Source organism: Pseudorasbora parva, chromosome 1 (genome assembly GCF_024679245.1).
Source record: "Pseudorasbora parva isolate DD20220531a chromosome 1, ASM2467924v1, whole genome shotgun sequence".
Taxonomy (NCBI): domain Eukaryota; kingdom Metazoa; phylum Chordata; class Actinopteri; order Cypriniformes; family Gobionidae; genus Pseudorasbora; species Pseudorasbora parva.
The window spans coordinates 25,879,480-25,901,455 of record NC_090172.1 but is presented as its reverse complement, the minus strand read 5'-3'; the positions used below and the strand labels follow the sequence as shown (position 1 = coordinate 25,901,455).

The 21,976-nt window shown below is 36.0% G+C and overlaps 1 protein-coding gene across 3 annotated transcripts in view; it reads left to right on the top strand.

Moving 5' to 3' along the window:
• The window catches only part of arhgap36 (Rho GTPase activating protein 36), a 51,297-nt gene extending 29,321 nt beyond the window's left edge, over window positions 1–21,976 (top strand). For 2 of the 3 annotated variants that reach the window (XM_067437373.1, XM_067437375.1), the window contains exons 3-13: window positions 1,646–1,714; window positions 6,465–6,745; window positions 9,588–9,786; window positions 11,842–11,897; window positions 12,294–12,444; window positions 12,619–12,767; window positions 14,213–14,389; window positions 15,664–15,752; window positions 17,526–17,725; window positions 20,433–20,749; window positions 21,326–21,976. In XM_067437373.1, the coding sequence (XP_067293474.1) occupies window positions 1,646–1,714; window positions 6,465–6,745; window positions 9,588–9,786; window positions 11,842–11,897; window positions 12,294–12,444; window positions 12,619–12,767; window positions 14,213–14,389; window positions 15,664–15,752; window positions 17,526–17,725; window positions 20,433–20,749; window positions 21,326–21,397 (1,760 nt within the window). In that variant the 3' untranslated portion in view covers window positions 21,398–21,976. The remainder of the gene's footprint in view (window positions 1–1,645; window positions 1,715–6,464; window positions 6,746–9,587; window positions 9,787–11,841; window positions 11,898–12,293; window positions 12,445–12,618; window positions 12,768–14,212; window positions 14,390–15,663; window positions 15,753–17,525; window positions 17,726–20,432; window positions 20,750–21,325) is intronic. The other variant, XM_067437374.1, reaches the window with a different exon arrangement.

The window sequence follows — 21,976 nt, the reverse complement described above, 5'->3', positions numbered from 1 at the left end:
GCCTGGTGGTTTATTCAGCCGCTCCTCTTGGAATTGTCATCAACGTGTGTTTGGCATTTATTTTCGGGGAAGATGAATGTCCTGTGGAGAGTTAAATGAAACTTTGTGAAAGACTTAAGAGAATTCAGAAAGCAGGTCATGAGTGACTGACCTCTGTGTTTGGCTTTTTTAATTTTCTGGTAAGCCGTTGGCTATCTGAAAGTTATATCCTTCAAACTTGCTGCATGCTGTTTGAAATATTTTGATTCTTAATCTTTGTAAACTCTAGCTGTATGCAGGCTAAAGCTGTTGACTTGTTGTCATTGTTTTGTTTCAGTCTCTTGCGTTATAAAAGTGGCTCCTTTACTTTGTTTTCAATCTCTGCTTTGGCCTGAAGAGATTATTTATCCTAAATCAAGCAAATATCTCTGTGTGCTCTCTGTTCATTCCCCTAATCATCCATCTGATGGGAGCTGATGGGGGCTTTAGCCCATGATGTCTTGGCGTGTGGGGAAGGTTGGGGGCAGTTGCCATAGAAATAAACTCTCATTTCCTGCAGTCATGGGAATATGACCCCACCTAAAGCCCATCTGCTTGTGCTGCAATCCCTTTTTGTTTTCTCTGTCTCTCTGGACATCTCAACAGCATCTTTTACATTTTTCTCCTCAGCCCCATAACTAAATTCATCTGATTCAAACCAGTCAAAGTATATGTCTTATGCTGAAGGCACAGCAAAATGCCACCAACATACCAGAATTTAAGGTGGAAAATGGTTTGACAGCTATTGGCTTGATTTTAAAATGTTGCAGCACTGTGGAGGAAGTTTTATCCGGCTAAAGGGAACAGCAATTCATCACACTTTTACTGTTCTCCAGAGGGCCGTATAGACAGAGAACATCAGGGTTATGAAAACACACTGACAAAGGTGTTTTAGCTTAGCTACTTATTTTCAGCTCCAAGTTAGGAAAGAATACGCTTTCTCTAGCAAAAATTAAGGATAATTGTGGCTGTTTATCTATCCAGGAAATGTTTTTGCTTCTAATTTTGTCTTACAGCCTTCACTAATACGAAGGTTTTATATAGTGCTTGCCTTGCCAGATGATCCTTCCTCATTCACAGTGCTTTATGGGTATTGCTTCACTATCAGCCATCTAAATTTAATGCATTTTAATTTTATGAATAGAACACTTGCTGTTACATTCACCTGTGTAGATGTTAGTGTTGCTAAATGTGCAACGAGCTATTTTATGTGTTGAAATGTGTGATGCATATTGCATTTGGCATGCAAATCAGATGCTTTAAGCCTTATCATTTTATACAATACCATTTAAAAGTATGGGGTCAGTAAGATTATTTTTGGTAAAACAAATTATACTAATTCAACAAGACTGGGTTGTTCAGGAGTAAATAATTATAATATAATATAATATAATATAATATAATATAATATAATATAATATAATATAATATAATATAATATAATATAATATATATTTTACTCTGGTGAGCATAATATACTTCCTTCAAAAAAATCAACAAAAAAATCAGTAGTGTATCATTTAATTTAGTAAGATAACATATTTTGTGTTATGATATATGTGTATTTATATATATTTCTCTATTGGTCTACACAAAACCAACGAATCTTGTTTTTTCTTCTCTCTAGAGATTCGTAAGAGGAGGAAATCACTACGGAGAAAGTTTGACTCCTTTTCAAAAGAAAAGAAAGAGCGAGGTAAGAGATACACATGCTTTTAATATCTTTAAATCTAATGCAACCTGTGTAAATGAGTGCAAAGAGTTCCACAAAAGAAAATTCCAAAGAAAATATGCTTTGTCTTAGTCTTCAGTCAAAATTGAATAACTAAATAATTGAATAATCTTCCTTTGAGGGTCCACAAAACTATTTTACTGCATTACCCAACTAACGTCTGGCTCCATTCTGGTACATAATGGAAGTAAAATGGGTTGAGTGAAGATTCATGTTGTCTTCAGTGTTTATTCTATTCAATGTTTGTCAGGCAGCATTCCTGAGCACATTTGGTCTTGTAATCTTTGCTAAACAACCAACAAGACAGGGTCTACTTCGTAATGTCTTTCAAGTGATCGCTTTTATTTTAAACCACAAACAAGTTAGAGGGACATTTTCAAATTTTGTCTTCTTATATAACTCTATATTTGTGACGTCCTTGTTAACAATTCAAACCATTACAGCTGTAATAATAAAACACTAAAACGTTTTTTTTTTGTGAACATGGCAGAATAGAGACTTAACGGAGACTTAAAAATGGCTATTCCCTTTGTGAATCCTCTGACTCTGGTTGCCAAGATTGTTTGGTGGGTCACAGTTCTTGCAAATCTCCCATAGGCCTTTAAGACACAGCTTTAAGACTTTAAGACACGGGACACTTTACATTAATGTAGCTTTACTCTCAACAATCTGCATCCCTGCAATGCATGTTTATTCCTTTCTATTTATGTGTTCTTATTGTTTTACTAATTTGTTCTAAAATACAGCAAAAACAGTAATTTTGCTAAATTACAATTTAAAATTAAAAGTTTTCTTTTCATACATATATTTAAAAATGTATTTAATTCCTGTGGAGGCACAGTTTAATTTTCAGCATCATTATTCCAGTCTTCAATGTCACATCATCCTTCAGTGAATAACTGATTATCTCAAACTGCAGCACTTTTGGGGTGTTCCTGGTCTGTAGTGATCAGTATCTATCAAAAGTGGTCCAAGGAAGAAACAGTGGTGAACGGGTGACAGGGTCATGGACATTAATGCACGTGAGGAGCGAAGGCTGGCCTGTGTGGTCCGTGCAAACAGACAAGCTACTTTATTTCAAATTGCTCAAGGAGTTGACGCTGGTTCTAATAGAAAGGTGTCAGAATACCCAGTGCATCACAGTTTGTTGTATATGGGGCTGCATAGCCGCAGACTAGTCAGTGTGTCCATGCGGACCCCTGTCCACCGCCGAAAGCGCCAACAGTGGACATGTGAGCATCAGAACTAGACCGTTGAGTAATGAAAGAAGGTGACCTGGTCTGTTATATATAACGGTGTGATAACAATAAACTGTATTCCCTGGTGGCTGTGGCCTCTTTTCAGCCATAAAGCAAAAATGATTCAGGAATGATAAGAGGAGCACAATCAGTTTGAGGTGTTGACTTGGCCTCCAAATTCCCCAGATCTCAATCCAATCGAGCATCTGTGGGATGTTCTGAGCAAGCCTGATCCATGGAGGCCCCACCTAACAAATTACAAGACTTAAAAGATCTGCTGCTAACATATTGGTGACAGATACCACAGCACACCTTCAGGGCTCTAGTGGAGTCCATGCCTCGATGGGTCAGGGCTGTTTCGGCTGCAAAAGGGGGACCAACATAATATTAGGTCATAATGTTATGCCTGATCGGTGTATGATGTATTGGGGACCTAGAATAATTTCCTATTATTCTCAATGTTGAAAACAGTTATGCTGCTTGATATTTTTGTGTGAAAACATAACACATTTTTGTCAGGAATCTTTGATGAATAGAAAGTTCAAAAGAATACAATTTATTTGAAATATAATTATTTTTTAACTGTCTATACTTAATACAAGTATTAATTTATTTAACCCAGTGTTTTAAACACTTGAAACAAGGTTGTGTTGTATTGTATTGTGTTGTAATACATATTGTGTAGTAATACAACATTATAATGTTGTAAATAATAATGTTAACACTGTATTTTGATGGTCCACTTTAGACAGTCTACTAACTATAAGTAACTGCAACATCAGCTCAACTAGCAGCCATTAGAGTATTAGTAGACTGTCTGCTTGATATCTGCTAACTTTGCTATATGTCAGCTTATTCTACTAACCCAAACCCTAATGTACCTAACTACGGCTCTACTAATAGTCTAATAAGAGTTAGTTGCAAAGTTACTTATAGTTAGTATAATGTCTAAAGTGGTCCATCGAAATAAAGTGTAACCATAATAATAAACTCACTAGTGCTCAAACTGATCTCAGAGCTGCTCTGAGCCTTGTCAGAGCTAAAGCATCACTGATTCCTCAGTCGGATTTGTTTGACCGTGTTCTTGGCGTTCTACCAAACGCATGCCACATGCAACCACATTCTGGCACTTGTTTCCAGCATGTGCGTCAACTCCAGGTTCAGGTACAATGTGTCAGGAGGGGAGGGCTGAATGATGAACTAGAGGGGTGGATGCTGATAGGGTAGAGGGAGGAATATATTTAAAGAAGACTTAATCCCCATATCCATCCAGCTTATCAGAGGACTAGTGGCCAGTGGACCAGACTAACCTGACCCACAATGAGACCTTTAAGCCTTGGGGTAGCGATAGAAGAAAAGGGATTTTGAAGAGGGGAGGGAGGAGAGAAGAAGAGAAAACAAGGCTGCTGTGCTTTTGTGTTACTTTGCCAGCCAAAACAGATCAGCCGTAAGCTCAGTATAAGTCCTTGTAGGGTGTTAAATTGGCTATTTAAAAGTGTTTGCTTTACCTACACTGTAAAAAAATTTGGTTGTTTTTTGTTGGTTTAACGTCAAAAAGTAAGTAAGCTGGTTGTCTTAAAATTTTGAGTTTATTGAAATTAAAAATTTGAGTTGATACAATGAAGGAAATTTGTTTAATAAATAGAAACTCAAAATATTATTGTATCTGAACCACATCAATTTTTTTGATAAATCATGAAAATAGCACTATTTGGCATGTTTTACTGCGTCATCAGAAATAAAACACAATTACCCAATATGCTTACAAAATCATTAAATAATATTTTAATAAAGGTTGTCGAATCTCAAAAAATGTTCATTGTATTAACTCAAAATTTTAATTTCAATGAACTCAAAACTTTAAGGCAACCAGGTAACTTTTTTTCTAAATATTTTTTTACAGTGTATACATCATGTATTTGTACCCCTCCATCGATATAAATAACGGATGGATTAAGTTCAATTACAGTTAAGCTGCTTTAGACGAATATGTTAAATAAAGCAGTAATGCAACTAGAAAAGGATAATGCTAATGTTTTAATTAGTTCAGAAATCAGTCAATTAAGTAAATTGTTAACTGTCTAAAAGGCTTACCTACAGATGTACAAAAGAGACACAAACTTGTTACAGCTGTTTTTATCATCGCAATTTATTTTAAGGTAATATTGCACATTTTTATTCATAAGGGATGAGTGCAGCTACTGATCATCCGAAACATTATAGTATTTATAAAATACATACAAGTCATGTAAAAATCTAAATGTGATTTGCGGCACATTGATCCTTAATGTAGCTTTATTTAACATTATTAAATATGCAGTTTTTTTCTTTTCTTTTTTTACATAGGCCAAAAATAAGCCACATGAGATGTTCAAAGATTACAATTTTAAGTAGATATTCCTATACTTTCCCTAGTTGATTAACCACAGTACATTAAGACAACTGTTTGGTGAAATGTTGTTAAAAAATCATTAAAGTAATGCCTTTTCTCCTAAGATATATGCATAAAGCTAATTTTCGGAAAAAAAAAAATCATTATGTTGACATTAAAGGTTTTTAAAGAGGAGATTTTGGATATCTTTTTTGAATTACTCCTTAAAATGCTGTCAACAAAATAATAAATTACATAATAAAATAATTTCATAGAAAAAAGATCTAATTTTAGTTATAAAATGTTACATTAATCAGGTGAATGTTACATAAAAACCCCTAAACTTTCAGACTACCAAAATAAAACTGGAATGTTTGGTGTAAATGTTAAAGTGGACTCATTTTGAACTCATTTTGAGGAAACTATGCATACAGATATACAGATATGCACTGTAATTGAAATCTACAGACACAAAAAGATAAAGTTTAAAACAATAAAAGTGTGTATTTTGGATGTTTCCTTTCCATTTATCTGAAAAAAGACAAGTTAACAAAATAGCCTCAAATCAGTATTGACCAGTGCATGAAAAAGCAATGGATTTTCATATAGTGTAGTGCCTTGGACCAAAAGAAACAAAAAAATGCAACAAATTTTGCAGTTCCCCTATTGGGTAATGGTACCTTCTCTCTAAACAAAATATGACTTTGCTCATGTAAGCAAGTACAAAAATAGTGCTTTTGAAGCACTGTAAATTGTGAGCTATCAGAGTGAGAAAACAGTAAATGAACACAAAGAATATACTGATTGTGGGGTGATGACTGAGGTTTTTGCAATGACGTTTGACATGTGCAGAGTCATTATTCACCAAGATAAAGAATGACTGTTCAATTTTCACACCTTCCTGAACTGTAGATTAAAAAATAGCAGTGTCCTTTTAAAACGTTTGACATGTTTTTTTGACATGTTACATCCATTCAAGTTAATTGTTTCTGAAACAGAATGGGAACTTTATATCGTGCATTTGTTATAGGCCTAGATATTGTTGAATTAAATGGTAATTTGATCATTTGACTGGGGATTGTTAACTGTTTGTATTCTCCCACAGAGTCTGCTGCCAAAGCATTCGGTATCCCTCTCAGCCAGGTAATCGCAAACGATCGGGCACACAAGCAGCGGCAGGATGCTCTGAAAGAGAGCCGACGGGACTGTCTGGACCTGGAGGCAAGTGTTCTTCACTTTCGGGCCGAGAAATGGCAGCACAATGGAAACCGGCCACTGGGCAATACAGCCTTATCACCTGGTGCTGCCTCAACAACAGCACTGGAGGTCCAGGGCAAACCTCCCTCATCAGCGTTCATGGACAACACCTCACGCACACACAGACGGGTAAGGGAAACCATGTGTGCATATTTCTTTAGAATTACTGTGATCCTGACATCCTCAGGAGAAAGCTCATCAAAAGTAATATTTCCTAAAAGCTATGTACATTTAAATCTACACTATTTAACTTTTGACCCTTTAGCAGTTGTTGTTTAGGTCATTATTTGAGCTATTCTGCATGGATGAATCTGATGGCTTGATTCCTAATATACATAGTTATTATACAGTGTGAAAAATATTTGTAAATAAAACAAAGATTATACGTTGTACATAACGTATGTTTTAGTTTTTTTATTCAATGTGATACTTGCCGTTTCTTTGTATTTTCTAAATAAAACGGTGTTTCTACACCGACCTTTTTTTTACACATAATAATTTATGGTAAGGTAGAAACACTATTTAGTAGATGTTTTATGCTGTACTCACTTATTATTTAAATTGTTTTCATTTAGAAAATAAATACATGTTGCTTTAAGATGATTTAGGTCTTGTTTGCATTACTCCTGACAGCTATACAGTTAGTCTGCGTTATTGCTGTGTGAGATTGTTGCTGACATCTCATACGTGAGCAGATAAGAGGAAAGGACACTATCTACGCAAATATAAATCAGAGCCAATAAAAACTGCTTGATATCACTAACCTGGCATCATTTCATTCAAAAAATTCCCTGCGGTCAAGTGCTGATATGGTACGTCTCACAGATAAAATTCTGGCTGAGGCTTCTAACCCAATCTGAGCCACTTGTTTAAAAAGAAAAAGAAAAAAAAGAGATAATTCACTGTTCTCATTTACTCTGTCAGGAAAAAAATGTTAAAAAAACTACAAAGACAGAAATGCTTGAATGAGTCATTTTGATTGTGTAAAACTGATGTGTTCAGTTTTCTGTATCTGAAAAGTTATATAAAGTTAATTCTCTGGAATTTTCATTAAATTACAATGGAAAAAATTAAAATAAATGAAAATATTACATTCTAACCAGGTTTAATTATTTTTTAAATAAAATTGATGTAAAATGCATTCATTTATATTTTATTTGATCCTTTTTTATCATTTCAGTATGATCTTGAGTTTATTTTTCACATTTCAGTGAGGAGTATTTTTGAGGGGGAGGATGGGACAGTTAAAACAATATTAGATGCAAAAAAACTAAAATATAAACTAAAAAACTAGAACAAAAAAATGATTGATTAGCTTTAACAGAATATAAGACACTTTTATTGAACTGAATTTAATCAACAATGAACTGAACTAAGTTGAATAATGACAAAATGTCTTCTGTAGAGCTGAAGTGGAAGTTGTTTCATACTTGATCAACTTTGCAACATTTACACACAACATTTATTTTTTCTGTTTATTACTGTAAAGCTGCTTTTCAACAATCAGTATTATATAAAGTGCTATTTAACTAAATGTGACTTGGCTAAAAAAATACTTTAATACATAAAACTGTGTAAATTTGGTCAAGGTACAAAAATGCAGTCATCAGGCCCTATCGTAAAACCGGTGCAATGCGACAGCAAACACTAGTTTCAGTTCGACGCAGTTATCATTTTCACATCAAGTAAATACCAAATGCATTCGTGCCCATCTGTTCACCCATGGTATTTTGAGGCAACAGAAAACTACTGCTCCATTGACTAACGAAAACCTGGTCTAAAGTTAATAGCGCAGTATTTTTATGTTATTTAAAGGGTGCGTTAGTCATATGCGAATATATTCGTGCACAATGCACATACACTCACAGGGACGCAGCAACACACAAACATTTTTAAATATTAAAAACAAAAGGATTCCCTTTTGGAGAAGTGTTCAGTCTTGCGCTTGCAAATTCTGCCATGTAAATAGTGAATCCGCCATGGTGCAAGCGTTACTAGCTTTTAAAGGGAATGGCAACTTTTTTGTACTGTATTTTTCATTTTCAATAAATTTAAACTTCCATAACTTTTCTATAATTGTATATCTTGAAATCCTTTCACTTTAGCAATAATATGCTGATTGTCATCTTTAAATCAAGACCAAACTTAAGTCTATATTCCAAAGCATTCATGAATTACAGCCCTTTAAGTTTGGATAGTGCATTTTCATGACTATTCTCAAAAAAGGGGGCGACAGTTAAGAGGTTAAAAGGTACACATCAGGACTTTAAGAGTGTGAATTAGTACCTTAAAGGTACATAGTAGTACCTTTTCGGTTTTGTACCTTAGGGTACCGCCCCAGTGACAGCACTGTACCTTTTTTTCTGACAGTGCATACGCCTCAGACCATGGGCTCAGATCATTAAAATAGGGCCCGTCAAGTGTAGATTATGAATAAGCAGATAATACCTCAAACATATTAATAATGGCTAAGATGTCTGTTATTAATGAGTTATTGTTTAATGCCATAAGGATGAATTCCATATATACCTGTATGGACTATGACCGGAGACAACATGGGTGTCAATTAACAAATTAACAAGAGGGAATGAGATTTATGTCTGTGTCTTTGCCAAATCAAACTGTCCATTCTGTCCGCCCAAACATGGAGACAGAAAGGAAAAAGAACATATTTCTGAGATGTTCAGTCATCATTGTGTTGACATTTGAAAAGTTTTTAATGAAATTTGTGTAGATTTCTTTTGTATACATAGCTTAAGTAGATTTATTGTGTTAAATTTGTCTGTCTTACTCTCTTTGAGCTCTTTTAACCACTGATCAGTGATTCGGGTGTTTACCTGTTTTAAATAATTCATTGTAAATATACCAGGCTTTCTCTTAAATTTATGTTGTCATTTTGACCTTCATTGTTTAAATTATACATACGCCATTATTCTTCCATCTTAAACTCTCCTTTATTTGTCTCTATCAGGGAGGGATGTCTGTAGACTGCATCTCTGACCTGGTTGAGAGTCAATCCAGACTCCTGGAAGCTCTGCAGCTCTCTCACCCTAATGAGCTGGAGATGAAAAAGGCTGCTGGTCGTACACAGGCCAAACTCAGTCTCAACCCTGTCTACAGACAAGTTCCCCGAGTGGTAGAGCGCTGCTGTAACCACATTCAGACCTACGGTGAGCTGCAAACAGCATTACAGCACAACATGTCCAGTCGTTAAATTTAAATCGCCGCAGGAAGTTGAATTGAAAATTTTATTAGACTGTCAGGCAGAGAAACTTACTGAATTGCAACTGAAACAAGCTGAAACTGTTATACAATAGGGTAATTTTATTAGGCCAAGACAACTTACATCATTCATTTGATTGTCTATCCTAACATATAATACTATGTATAGTATAGTATAGTATAGTATTTTTGTATTACTTTTTCAGAATCTTTAACTGATTGAACATTCCTCTATATGAAGTTAAATTCTGTTAAAATTAACAACTCACTAATCTATCAAATATTTTACTTTACAGCACAGCAAAACACACACCACATTGTTTTCATACCATTTTATATTATTATTTTAGCTCTATCCCAACAGGGAACATTCTCAGAACTTTGGATCGAGTTCTACGGAGCCCCTGTAGTGGAAAAAAAATAGTTGGGAGGGAAAAATATATTTAAAAACGTTTGCGTTCCCCGAGAAATGTACGTTCACTAGCAAAGTTTTTCAGAAAGAAGGCCACACAAAACATTTACCAAACGTATAATTTTAGTTTTTTTCCCCATTTCATTCTCCATGTCCCTTTAGTGGTGCTGGAAGGTTATGGCAAGGTTATTTCTCTTTAAGTTATGAACACATTTTCTTCCAGTAACATTAATAGACTTTTCGTTCAATGTTATCAGGTCTTTAATAATGTTCTTAAAATATAGTTCATTGAACTTTTTTCTGAAACGTCTTAGTTGGACCTTCGTATAATGTTTTTAAAACTACTTGTTTCAGTATGTTCAGAGACAATTCAAAAGTAATGGTTTCATAATGTTTGCAAAATTACACAAATGGAACGTTCCCTTAACATTCCTCTAACAAATCCAATTTTAAAAACTGGACATTTTAAATGTTCTGGGAACATTCATAATGAACTTAATGGGAACATTAGCAAAATGTTCTTAGAATACATTTTTGTTAACTGGGATTTTGAAAAAATAAATTAGTCTATTCTGTTAAATAAAGTGTTCTTCTGCCATCAAAGTTTATTTATTAAAAATAATAAAATACACAAATTAAATACAAAATTCAATAGGTAGCATTTCAAGCATTGAATATTAACATCTTCCAGGAAAAACCCTGTATGTTTTGTGTATTTCCATGTATAAAAGCATGTGTGTGTGTATTTAATTTCTTTGAATTTCATTCCATTTAAATTCTATTTCATTCCAATTAGAATTATAATTCAGGGTTTGGCTGCCTTAAAGGGTTAGTTCAGCCAAAATAAATTTCTGTCATCATTCTGTCATTCCCTCATGTTGTTCCAAACCCGCAAGACCTTCATTCATCCGCGGAACCCAAATGAAGATGTTTCTGATGAAATCCGAGACCTTTCCGACCCCCACATAGACTGTAATGTTATTACCAATTTCAAGGCCCAGATAGGAAGTAAAGACATCATTAAAATGCTCCATGTGACTACAGTGGTTCAACCTTGTTGTGAAGCAACAATAATACTTGTGGGGTCAGAGAGCACTCGGATTTCATCAAAAATATCTTCATTTGTGTTCTAAAGATGAACGAAGGTCTTACGGGTTTGGGACGTCTTGATGGTAAGTAATTGATGACAGACATTTATATTTATAGGTGAACTAACCCTTTAATTTAAATTTAAGAATCCAGTTCTGAGTGGTGCATAACCCTGATTTGAAGTCCACCTTAGGAGGCATAAGTGATATGCTTATGAACAGTCTGGGCCACGTTTAAATGCCACAATCGAAATACTGCATGCGAACCCAAATATTTTTAAGAATTTTGTTCTTTCCCTGAAACATAACTTAACTAATTTGTGTACATCCTCAGGCTCATGGTTCATAACACCCTTGGTTCAAGTTACAAATAGAAGGTCACCCAGATGAGACACCACTCAAAAACAATAAAACAGATATAAAATCAGGACGATGAAATATGAGCCCAGCACTTGTTTACACTCTCTCTTGTTTACTCTCTCTCTCTCTCTCTCTCTCTCTAGGATTACAAACTTTAGGGATTTTCCGTGTAGGCAGCTCCAAAAAAAGAGTCCGTCAAGTAAGTTTGTTGGTTCCATCTGCTCTCTAGAGCCAGTTAACACCACTGCATCATACACAACATTTGTCTCTCACATGTGGCATGCGCCCCCTGTCTTTCATATTGATTCTAGCAGCACACTGCTGTCAGTATGACATTGACACACTGTTTTATCTGCTTGTGCAATGACTGTCTCCTTAACTCTGAATGTTTTAGATACCTTTCATAGCATGTACAGCGCCTTGGTTTCATAGCTGACCTCTGATTGACTGTGATTTGTGTGTGTGTGTGTGTGTGTGTGTGTGTGTGTGTGTGTGTGTGTATATGCTGTGTTTATACAGGAACAGGATGCACGGGATACTTGAGTCTTGTGCGGGGTGGTAATGTTATATCCTCTGTATCATTGTGTGTTTTCAGCTGCGTGAGGACTTTGACATTGGGATAGATGTTGTGTTAGACGAGGAACACAGCGTTCATGACGTGGCTGCATTACTGAAGGAGTTTCTGAGAGACATGCCTGACCCCCTGTTGCCACGAGAACTGTACCGGGCCTTCCTGCACGCTAACCGTAAGACCATACTGTTGTAAAGACAGGCATTCACAAAATATTTAACGTTTATTATTATACAAGAATCAGGATTCACAGTTGAACTGTGTAATTGCATATCCATCACACTTCTGATTATTGTATTGGCTGTAATGACATATGCTCACCTTACAAGATGTTTTGTTTGTCTGACAGAGTTGAGAGGGCCAGATCAGTTGGCATACCTGCAGCAGTTGTTGTACTTGTTGCCACCCTGCAATTGTGACACTCTGCTAAGGCTCTTGACACTTCTTCATACAGTACAGGAGAACGCAAAAAGCTCCACTGGGCCCAATCAGCAGGAGGTATGGTCAAGGTTCTGATCATAGTTGTCATTTATAGTACAGATGTTTTTACTAGGGACAAATTAATCTGTCGCTTTATAAGGTAAAAACAAATGACAGGAATGTTTCAGGTTGAACAAAAGTTTTCATTTCAGTTAATTGTGTTATATACACATTGTGTTTAATACACACACACATTGGGTTTCCATGTTTTATGGCTTTCCATAAACATAATGATTTTTATACTGTACAAACAACTGTATATTCTATCCCCTAACCCTAACCCTAACCCTAACCCTAACCCTAAACATATAATCACAGAAAACTTAGTGATGTTTTTTGTAAAATGCACTTAAGTATGATTTATATATATATATATATATATATATATATATATATATATATATATATATATATATATATATATATATATATATATATATATATATATATATATATATATATATATTTATTATTATTATTATTATTATTATTTTTTTATTTTTATTTTTATTTTATTTTTATTTTTTTTATTCCCCACAAGGATTTTCAGTATGGCCATCCTTGTGGAGATATTTTGTCCTCATAATGTAGGGTTTTACCAGGACCACACACACTGGTTTCTATGTTGTATGGGGAATTTTCATAGACGTAGTAATATTTATACTTGCATATACAGAAATACTTTGCAAAGACTGTATGTGTTTAAACAAACAAAAAACACATTCCGCATTAGTTTACATTATTGCATTTGGGTTTTACCTATTTGTGATAGCAAAATCATTAGCAGTGCATTCTGAACAGCTGAAATACATAAACTGGACACACACTCTAAAAGTCTGGGCTGGAGCTGTATATGAAGGTATGCACCACTGCACCTTACATACATCCACTGACAATCAGCTGTAAAATAAATACATGAAAAATATATAATTCCCTCAGCAGGATAGGAACTAAGCCTTGTGTAAACCAACAATCCATTGTCTTGTAAGGGACAGTGCCAGATTTAATAATGCCAGTACCCAATAAATTAATTGTCACCCCACCAGAAATGACTGTCACTATTGGTTGACTGTGTGTTGTATGTTGACTGTGGTTCAGTGCTGTGATGAATTTCCAAGTGAAATAGAAATATTGAATTGAAGGCAGGGTTTTACTTCAGCGCTCCTCCTCTCCATCTCTCACTCTTAGCAGACTAACAGTAGGAGGGCAGCGGTTAAGCATTTTAAAACCTAAGCCGTCAAACTGCCGTCATCTGAGAAGGAACCCTGTTTCCAGACCGGAAGTTACTTTTCAGATTTTTTGTTTTTTTGTTTGTTGTTGAGTGTATTAACTTGACCGGATGAATTGTTCACCATAAGACCTTTAATATGCACTAACAAAGTAAATAGGGTCAATTTTGATTTCATGAGGACTTTAAACCAAATCAAAGTTCTGACCCGTTTTTAAATTGGTGTTATGTTTAGATTTCAGGTAACAAGATGACGGCAGCAAACCTGGCAGTGATCTTTGGGCCCAACCTCCTGCAGAAAGAGAGAGGATCTGAGAGAGAGCTCAGCCCTCAAGCTCTGGCCATAGAGGACAGCACTGCCATCATCTCTGTCACCCTAATGCTCATCCAGAACCACCAACACCTCTTCATGGTGAGAGAGAAATGAGTGGAGGTGTGGAATGATTAAATTATTAGGTCACTTAAAACATGAAACATGCTGTTCCAAACTCACTTTCTTCTGTGGAAGACAAAAGGAGAAATGTAGAAACCTGCTCTTTTCCATGCAATGGAGAGTGGTGGCAAACTTTAGAATTTCTCTTTTTGTGTTTAGAATGTGCAATTGATAAAATAATTAAACATTTTAGGTAAAATAATTATTACAAATAAAGTTTCAGTTGTTTTTCTTAAGAAAACAGAACAAATGATAAAAACATAGGCCTGCATATGATACATACTTTTTACATGTACAGAAGATTGTAAGATGAATTTGAATCATTTTAATTGAGAATATGAATATTCTACTGCTGGGGAAAATGTATTGTGATCACATCCAAAATAAAAGTTTGTGTTTACTAATGTGTGTGTGTACTGTGTATAATGATTAACAGAGTGTGTATGTGTGTGTGTATTTATATATATATATATATATATATATATATATATATATATATATATGCATGTATATATTTAAGAAATGTTTTATATTTTTATAAAATTATATATGTATAGCATATACATGCAAATATTTCTTAAATGTATACATGGGTATTTATATATTCATAATAATTATACACAGTACACACATACATATTATGTAAAAAGAAGATTTTATTTTGGATGCAAATAATTTTTCCCCAGCACTAGAATATTCATATTTCTAATGGAGTGCAAGTTGTGCTCCCTGAAGAGCCAAATGACATCCAGCTACACCTTTTTTTTCTAATGGGTGGAGGGATAAGGCTATGGGTAGGGTTGGGGTGTTGTTGGAGCTTCTAGCTCCACCTATTAGTCAAGTCAAGTCACCTTTATTTATATAGTGCTTTTTACAATGGCGATTGTTTCAAAGCAGCTTGACAGTGTTAAACAGGAAAGTAATGCAACAGAATTTGATTCGGCTGTACAGCAGCTCTGGAGAAAACAGTGATGTCATCCAGCTCAGTTCAATTATCATGTAGTGTCATTGTTGTTTAGTATTTATATTGGTCCTTACAGACAATTTTTCAATATAATATAAATAAATAAATAATATTTTCATAATCAGCCGATCAGTAATATAGTTTACTATTTAGGGTTTTGCTCCATTTTACCTATTTCTCCAAGATTCCATCCAGAGTAGGGATTCTGGTTTACTTTTGGTATTCTGGCGTGAGCAGCCTCTCATAGATCGAGCATTAGCTGAATGAGTGTGTTTTATTTCATGTGCAGGTGTCTGCTGAGCTGCAGCAGGAAGTGCTCATGAGCCTCATTCAGACGGACCCTGACGTCATTGACTATCTGTTGCGCAGGAAACTCAGGTCAGCTTTCTGAATAATAATACTCATCTAGTAATATATAATGAATATGGGATTTTAATAGGGGAGCAATAGTTGTGTTCCAGAAGTAAAAACTCAATTTTTTTTTACAAAAGTGAATTGATATTTAACAATAACCTTTAAATACAGATGTACTATTGTTGAAGCCATCAGCCCACATTATTTTACCTTGTTTTTGCGGAATTGATTCTGCAAAGAAATTTACACCAACCAAGAGAATCGCGACAAGCAAATTGCTCCAAAAGTTTTTAGCGCCTGCCCACTCCCATGAAGCACTGCAAATGATGTAATCTGTTTGTGCAATCATGACTGTTTCCAGGTCCACGCCTCCACTCCATTTCAAGTGAAAAAACAGCAGCTGTTTATGAGCTTAGTTGTTAGGGTTGAGGCGAGGACTCAGAAATGCAGATACATTTTTTTAATGATAATAATAAACCTAGAGGGGGAAAAACAAGGCTTGGCTTGGCACAAGGGGGAGGTAAACAGGAGGCATGTATGACAATGATCCAGCACAGGACTGCAAACATAAGGAGAATAAATAGGGAGCAAACTAAAGGGGGTAACGAGGGAAGACAGGTGGGGAATTGAACCAATCAACAGGAAACAAGATGGGTGGGGTTAGACAATAGGCATGAGAGCACATGGCACGAAGAAACTCATAAACTGCATGTTCAAACAAAATATGACAACAAGAAAGCATGCGGCCAGTGAAAAACACCAGCCGCGTGCTACACAAAACATAACATGAAAGCACACGGCCGATGTAAACACGAACCTCGGCTACACAGAACACAACACACAATAGACAGAAGAGTGCACGCTCACACAACAAGAGTCTAAAGACAAACACAAAGAGCATCCGAATCCCAACACAAAACCCAAACCAAACTAGACGGAAGTGCTGGGATCCGAACACCATGCCCCACACACAAAACTCACAAGGACAGAAAAGCACGCAGCATGAGCATGCTCGAAGCTCTGTCATAAAGCAAGAGTAAGCTAGATCGAGGTGACAGAACACTGACATTAGTGTTGTACCTTTGTTTTGAACAGATTTTCAAAAACTTTTTTGCTTCTAATCAACGTTTGAATGCTGCGATTTACCTCATAGACAGTTCTTAACTTTATTAATGCTTTAATGAAGACTTTTTAAAACTCCCTGTTGAAAAAAATTAATGGGAAAAATACTTCCGGAAAATAAATGGCCCTGTTGCACTCTATAATGTAACTTTAAAGGGATAGTTCACCCAAAAATGAAAATTACCCCATGATTTACTCACCCTCAAGCCATCCTAGCTGTCCCATATGACATTCTTCTTTCAGGCGAACACAGTCAAAGTTATATTAAAAAATGTCCTGGCTCTTCCAAGCTTTATAATGGCAGTGATTGTTGCTCAGCTTCACTGCTCTCGAGCCATGTGTCACACTTGTCTCTTATTAGCAATCAGTCCAGCGGCCTTGTTCTTCTCCAATGTCTTTCAACCCCAACCCGATTCATACTACAGTAATGTTAATAAATCTTTAATACATCAGCTTATTCATGAATATTCCTGAGTCCCATCTGACTGTTTTCCACCAGCTGTAGAGGTGAAGACAACTCCCTTGATTTTGTGAAATCAAAGTGTCATCAAATTACATATTGTGCCTTTAACTTACAGGAAAGTCTTCCAAAAAACTTTACTTTAAAAAGTGTTGTTATGTGTACATGAGGTAAATAATACCAGACTGTGCTTTTTTTCCTCTCTTTTGTGACAGCAGTGGTAGCAGCCTGACAATGGAGGTGGACTCTGGTGGACGGAGGGACACACAGGCATCTCTGGACTCTGTGGGTCAGTCCAGTGATGACCTTTCATCCCTAGAGCCACTGAGTCCTCTTTACCCAGAGACATCGACAATAGGAAGTCTGAGCAGTGAGGTCTTCTTCAATGTCCTTCATCTTAACACTAACAGGAAACGTGAGTAGTCCAGCATTCTTCACAGTGAGGTCGTTTGGTATTTAAATACGTTTTCACCCTAAATTTAAATTATGAAATTATTATCTAGACTACCATTTAAAAGGTTGGGATAACATTTTTATTTAAATTTTAAACATTTATTTATTCCTGTGATGGCAAAGCTGAATTTTCAGCATCATTACTCCAGTGTTCAGTGTCACATGATCCTTCACAAATCATTCTAATATGATGATTTGCTGCCCAAGAAAGATTTCGGTAACACTTTATTTTAGGGTTCAATTTTTGCCATTAACTAGCTTATTAGCTTGCATATTACTAATATATTGGCTGTTTATTAGTACTTATAAAGCACTTATTAATGCCTTACTATGCATGACTTTATTTTACATTCCTTAAAGGTGTCATGAACTGTTTTTTTCTTCTTTTTTTATACTGTTGTCTGAGGTCAACTAATGACGTTTGTGTGTTTTTTACATTCAAAAACATCATAAGTAATAAGTAATAGGCTATTTTCTACACTGGTTTTGAGGCTGTCTTCTGAACGCTGGGTTTTGATGGGCGTGCCGCACTGGAGACTTGGAAGTAAACGCCCACGGCTAGGATTGGAGAAGATTTGCATATTTAATGATCTTCAGCTCCGCTGTCATATCTATGGCCCAGTGTCAGTTCACACGAGGGAGAGATTATTTTGAAAGCGGCAACTGCAAAGATTCTCTTGACCACAGGGCTTGTAAACATCTTCATCAAGCAAACACAATAGTGCCTTTACATGGAGCACTGTAATCGGTTTAAAAATCCAATCTGAATGAAAATGCTCCATATAAACACCTCAATCAGAATAAAAATGCCCAAACCGAATGAAATTGTAATCGGTTTGAGAGGGGCTGGATAAACCTTTTCATGAACTGATCAAACGAAAAGTGTAACCATGTAAACGACCTGATCGGATTACTTTTGAGTGTGTGTCCTTATATGACGTGATACACAGCATGCGCCTTCACCACTGACCGCGCGCCATGCTCACACGGAGGCTATAATGTTCAGAGTAAAGTTCATTTTTCTGAGGGGTAAACTTTTTATTTGGTTAGAAGTTATGAAGATAATGTTAACATAATGGCACAGACATAGTCCAGCTACATCCTCTCATCTTGACAGCATTTGTCCCAGGCACTTTTTACTTCAACTGTGCCTGACAGAAGAATTTATTTTTTCTGAGATGATTACACTTTACAATAAATAAATAGCTTTTATACAACTGTATAAGTCCTGGTGGTCGTTGAGAGTTGCTATGGCCTCCGTGATAACATTCCAACTGCTGGAGAGGAGAGTTGACATTTCTGATGCGGCAGACAAACTGCTCTGTGATTATTGCGACTGAAAGTCAGCACATGTAAACCCCAGATCGGTTTAGATAACGTCTCATGTAAACAATCCACTAAATCTTTCAATCCGAATGATTTTAATCGGAATGACAAAAAAGTGTGCATGTAAACGTGGCTAATGATTTATTTCTCATCCACCCGTGATTGATTGGAATATTATTTCTGTATTGAATGGCCCGCAGGATCGGTCGATATAAGCGCAACACACACACACACACACACACACACACACACACACACACACACACACACACGCGTAACCAGATCAAGAAAGAATTTCTGCCGATGGGCGTACGTTTTGGTAGCCCGTCTGGTACAGGATTAGTACTATTACATATAAAAAAGACGTTTTACTCACATAAGTTTGTTGCACCATTCCTGTCAGATCCAATAAAGAAGGCACAACATTGTGTCTACAAATCCAGCACTTTAGGGTTGTTTACAAACGATTCCGCGGTGAAATGAAGCAAACACGTGTACAGTCTTCCCCACGTGAGCTGGAACTTCATTAAAAATAAATTACGCTTATTTCATAAAGAATATGATAAAATTGTTCGATTTATATAGCGCTTTTCAAGGCACTCAAAGTGCTTTACATTGAAGGGGGGAATCTCCTCAAACCACCACCAGTGTATAAAGAATAAAGTATCACACATTCCTAATATTAATATCCGAAGACAGCTAATACAGCGACTGTGTTCTTCCACAATATCTTGCTATCTTCTTCGGCATGTTTATTGCTGCTGACTAGTGATCGACCGAACAGCTCCATGAGTCGGTGGGCGGGGCTACTGGATTAGACGTGCTGTAGAGGCGGTGCTTTGTCGCGCGGTCACGTAAGGATGAAGCTCACGATCATTTTCTGGGCCTGGTGTCTATAAAAGCTTTTCTTTGACTAAAAGGAAAGTTTTCAGCTTTGAACTTACAGGAAAATCTTATATTACCATGACCTTTTATATATCAAAAGCTCAAGGGAAAGTTGAATTTTCAATTCATCACCCCTTTAATCCTACCCAATACCTAATTTTACACACTACAAAAACTACCTTACTAAATATTAATAATTAGGTAGAAGATTGAGGCAAAAGTTGTTGTTTATATTGAACATGTGTTCCCCATACTAAAGTGTTAACAGGATTTCTTGTTATCAAAGTTGAACATGTTTTCTTTCACTTAAGAAAATGTCATTTTTCATGATCAGTATAATGCATCCTTTGCTGAATAAGTGTTAAATGATTTTTTTTTTTTAAACATTTTCCCCAAATATTTGAACGGTAGTGTGCTTTCCCAAATAAATGCATTGTCTTCTATTCTTCATATAACAGGCTCCTCTGAGGTTCCACCCAAGTCCATCGGTAAAATGAGGCAGTTTCATTCCCACCACAACCTGCTGAGTCTGGTCCAGTCTTCCTCTAATGCCCCGAGTGAGGAGCGAGAGCTCCAGGAGCAGAGGCAAGGCGTTTCAAGACAGACCTGCTCAGAGGAGCGCCTTCATTTCAGTCTGGGGCGACAAGATAGCGGTTCGCAACCACAGAGTCCTAGAGAGAGGGGCATCTGGGTACGACAGAGCTCCAACGCCTCTTCCACGACGTCAGAAGAGAGCAAGCCGTCAAGCAACTTCTGGGACTTTTTCACTGGCAAGGTGTCAGGCTCAGAGACTATAGTATGACCCGTAGATTAACAGATATAGTGTGGGGCTTGTGTATGTTTGAACCGGAAAAGTTGCACAGATAAAGAACTGGCAGTAGATACACACACATAAATAATGTATCTGTGGACACTATACTGTTTATATAATATAATCTCTAGAACAAGAACATGTTAGATTATCAAAAGTATTATTATAAACCTGCCAGAACTGCATATATAGCGTATGCTTTTATCAAACTTTCTAAATAGAAAAGGCAGCTTTTATATACAATACATCAATCCTTAACATGCACTCATAGGAAGCGAAACTTCAAAATATTCAAAGGCTGGCATCTCGTATTTTATTTGTTTACATTAGCATTGAAGATCTCTAAAGTCCTTTTCTGATGTATTGGCAGCTGATTGAGGCTTGGTCTTTACCATTATGGAAGCTTTTACATTTATTAACAACTTTGACACATTTCCTTTTTTTAAATAAAGTGTATATAGTACATTTGGTAGCTTTGAATTCTTTTTATCTGGGCTGTATGGATCTGTACCCTTAAATGTTGTACATGTTGCTTTACAGATACCTGTTGTCAGAAGAAGCCCTTCACTGCAAAACTTCTTCAACGACCATTCACAGTCTGAGAAAAATTAGGTGGAATGGAAGACTATCTTTGAAGAATTGGATATTTATGATAACTTTTGACCATTTGGAGAACATTCTCTGAACTCATGGCATCACTGAACCACAAGGGGGTGATATTTACATTGACTAGATCTTGTCCAAATATCTGCAGTTGCATCTATTAATGCTGCACTCACTCTGTTGTTTCAGATTAATGGCAGGATTTCCACCAATAAGGGTGGAACTGTTCAAAGTGAGCATTGCCATTTCTGGAGTCTAATACAAATTCTAATCTCACTGTAATCTCAAATCAACCTACCAATCTTAAATGTAAAACTGACTCAAGAAAGAAATACACATTGATATAGATGAAATGGCAATATATCTATTGGACTGTATATTGAGTTGGAGCCAGGCCTTCTTTGCACACAAAGATAAAGGTAGTTTCTCAACTCCTTATTTACTATAAATCATTTTTTAAATTATGTATTATCAAGGTGCATTCAGTAGTTCTTAAGCCAATGCAGCATTACTGTTCTTTGTGTAAGTATTGATGTTACATGCTATGGAGCTTCCGCCACAAAATAAAAAAAGTGACTTTTTATCTGA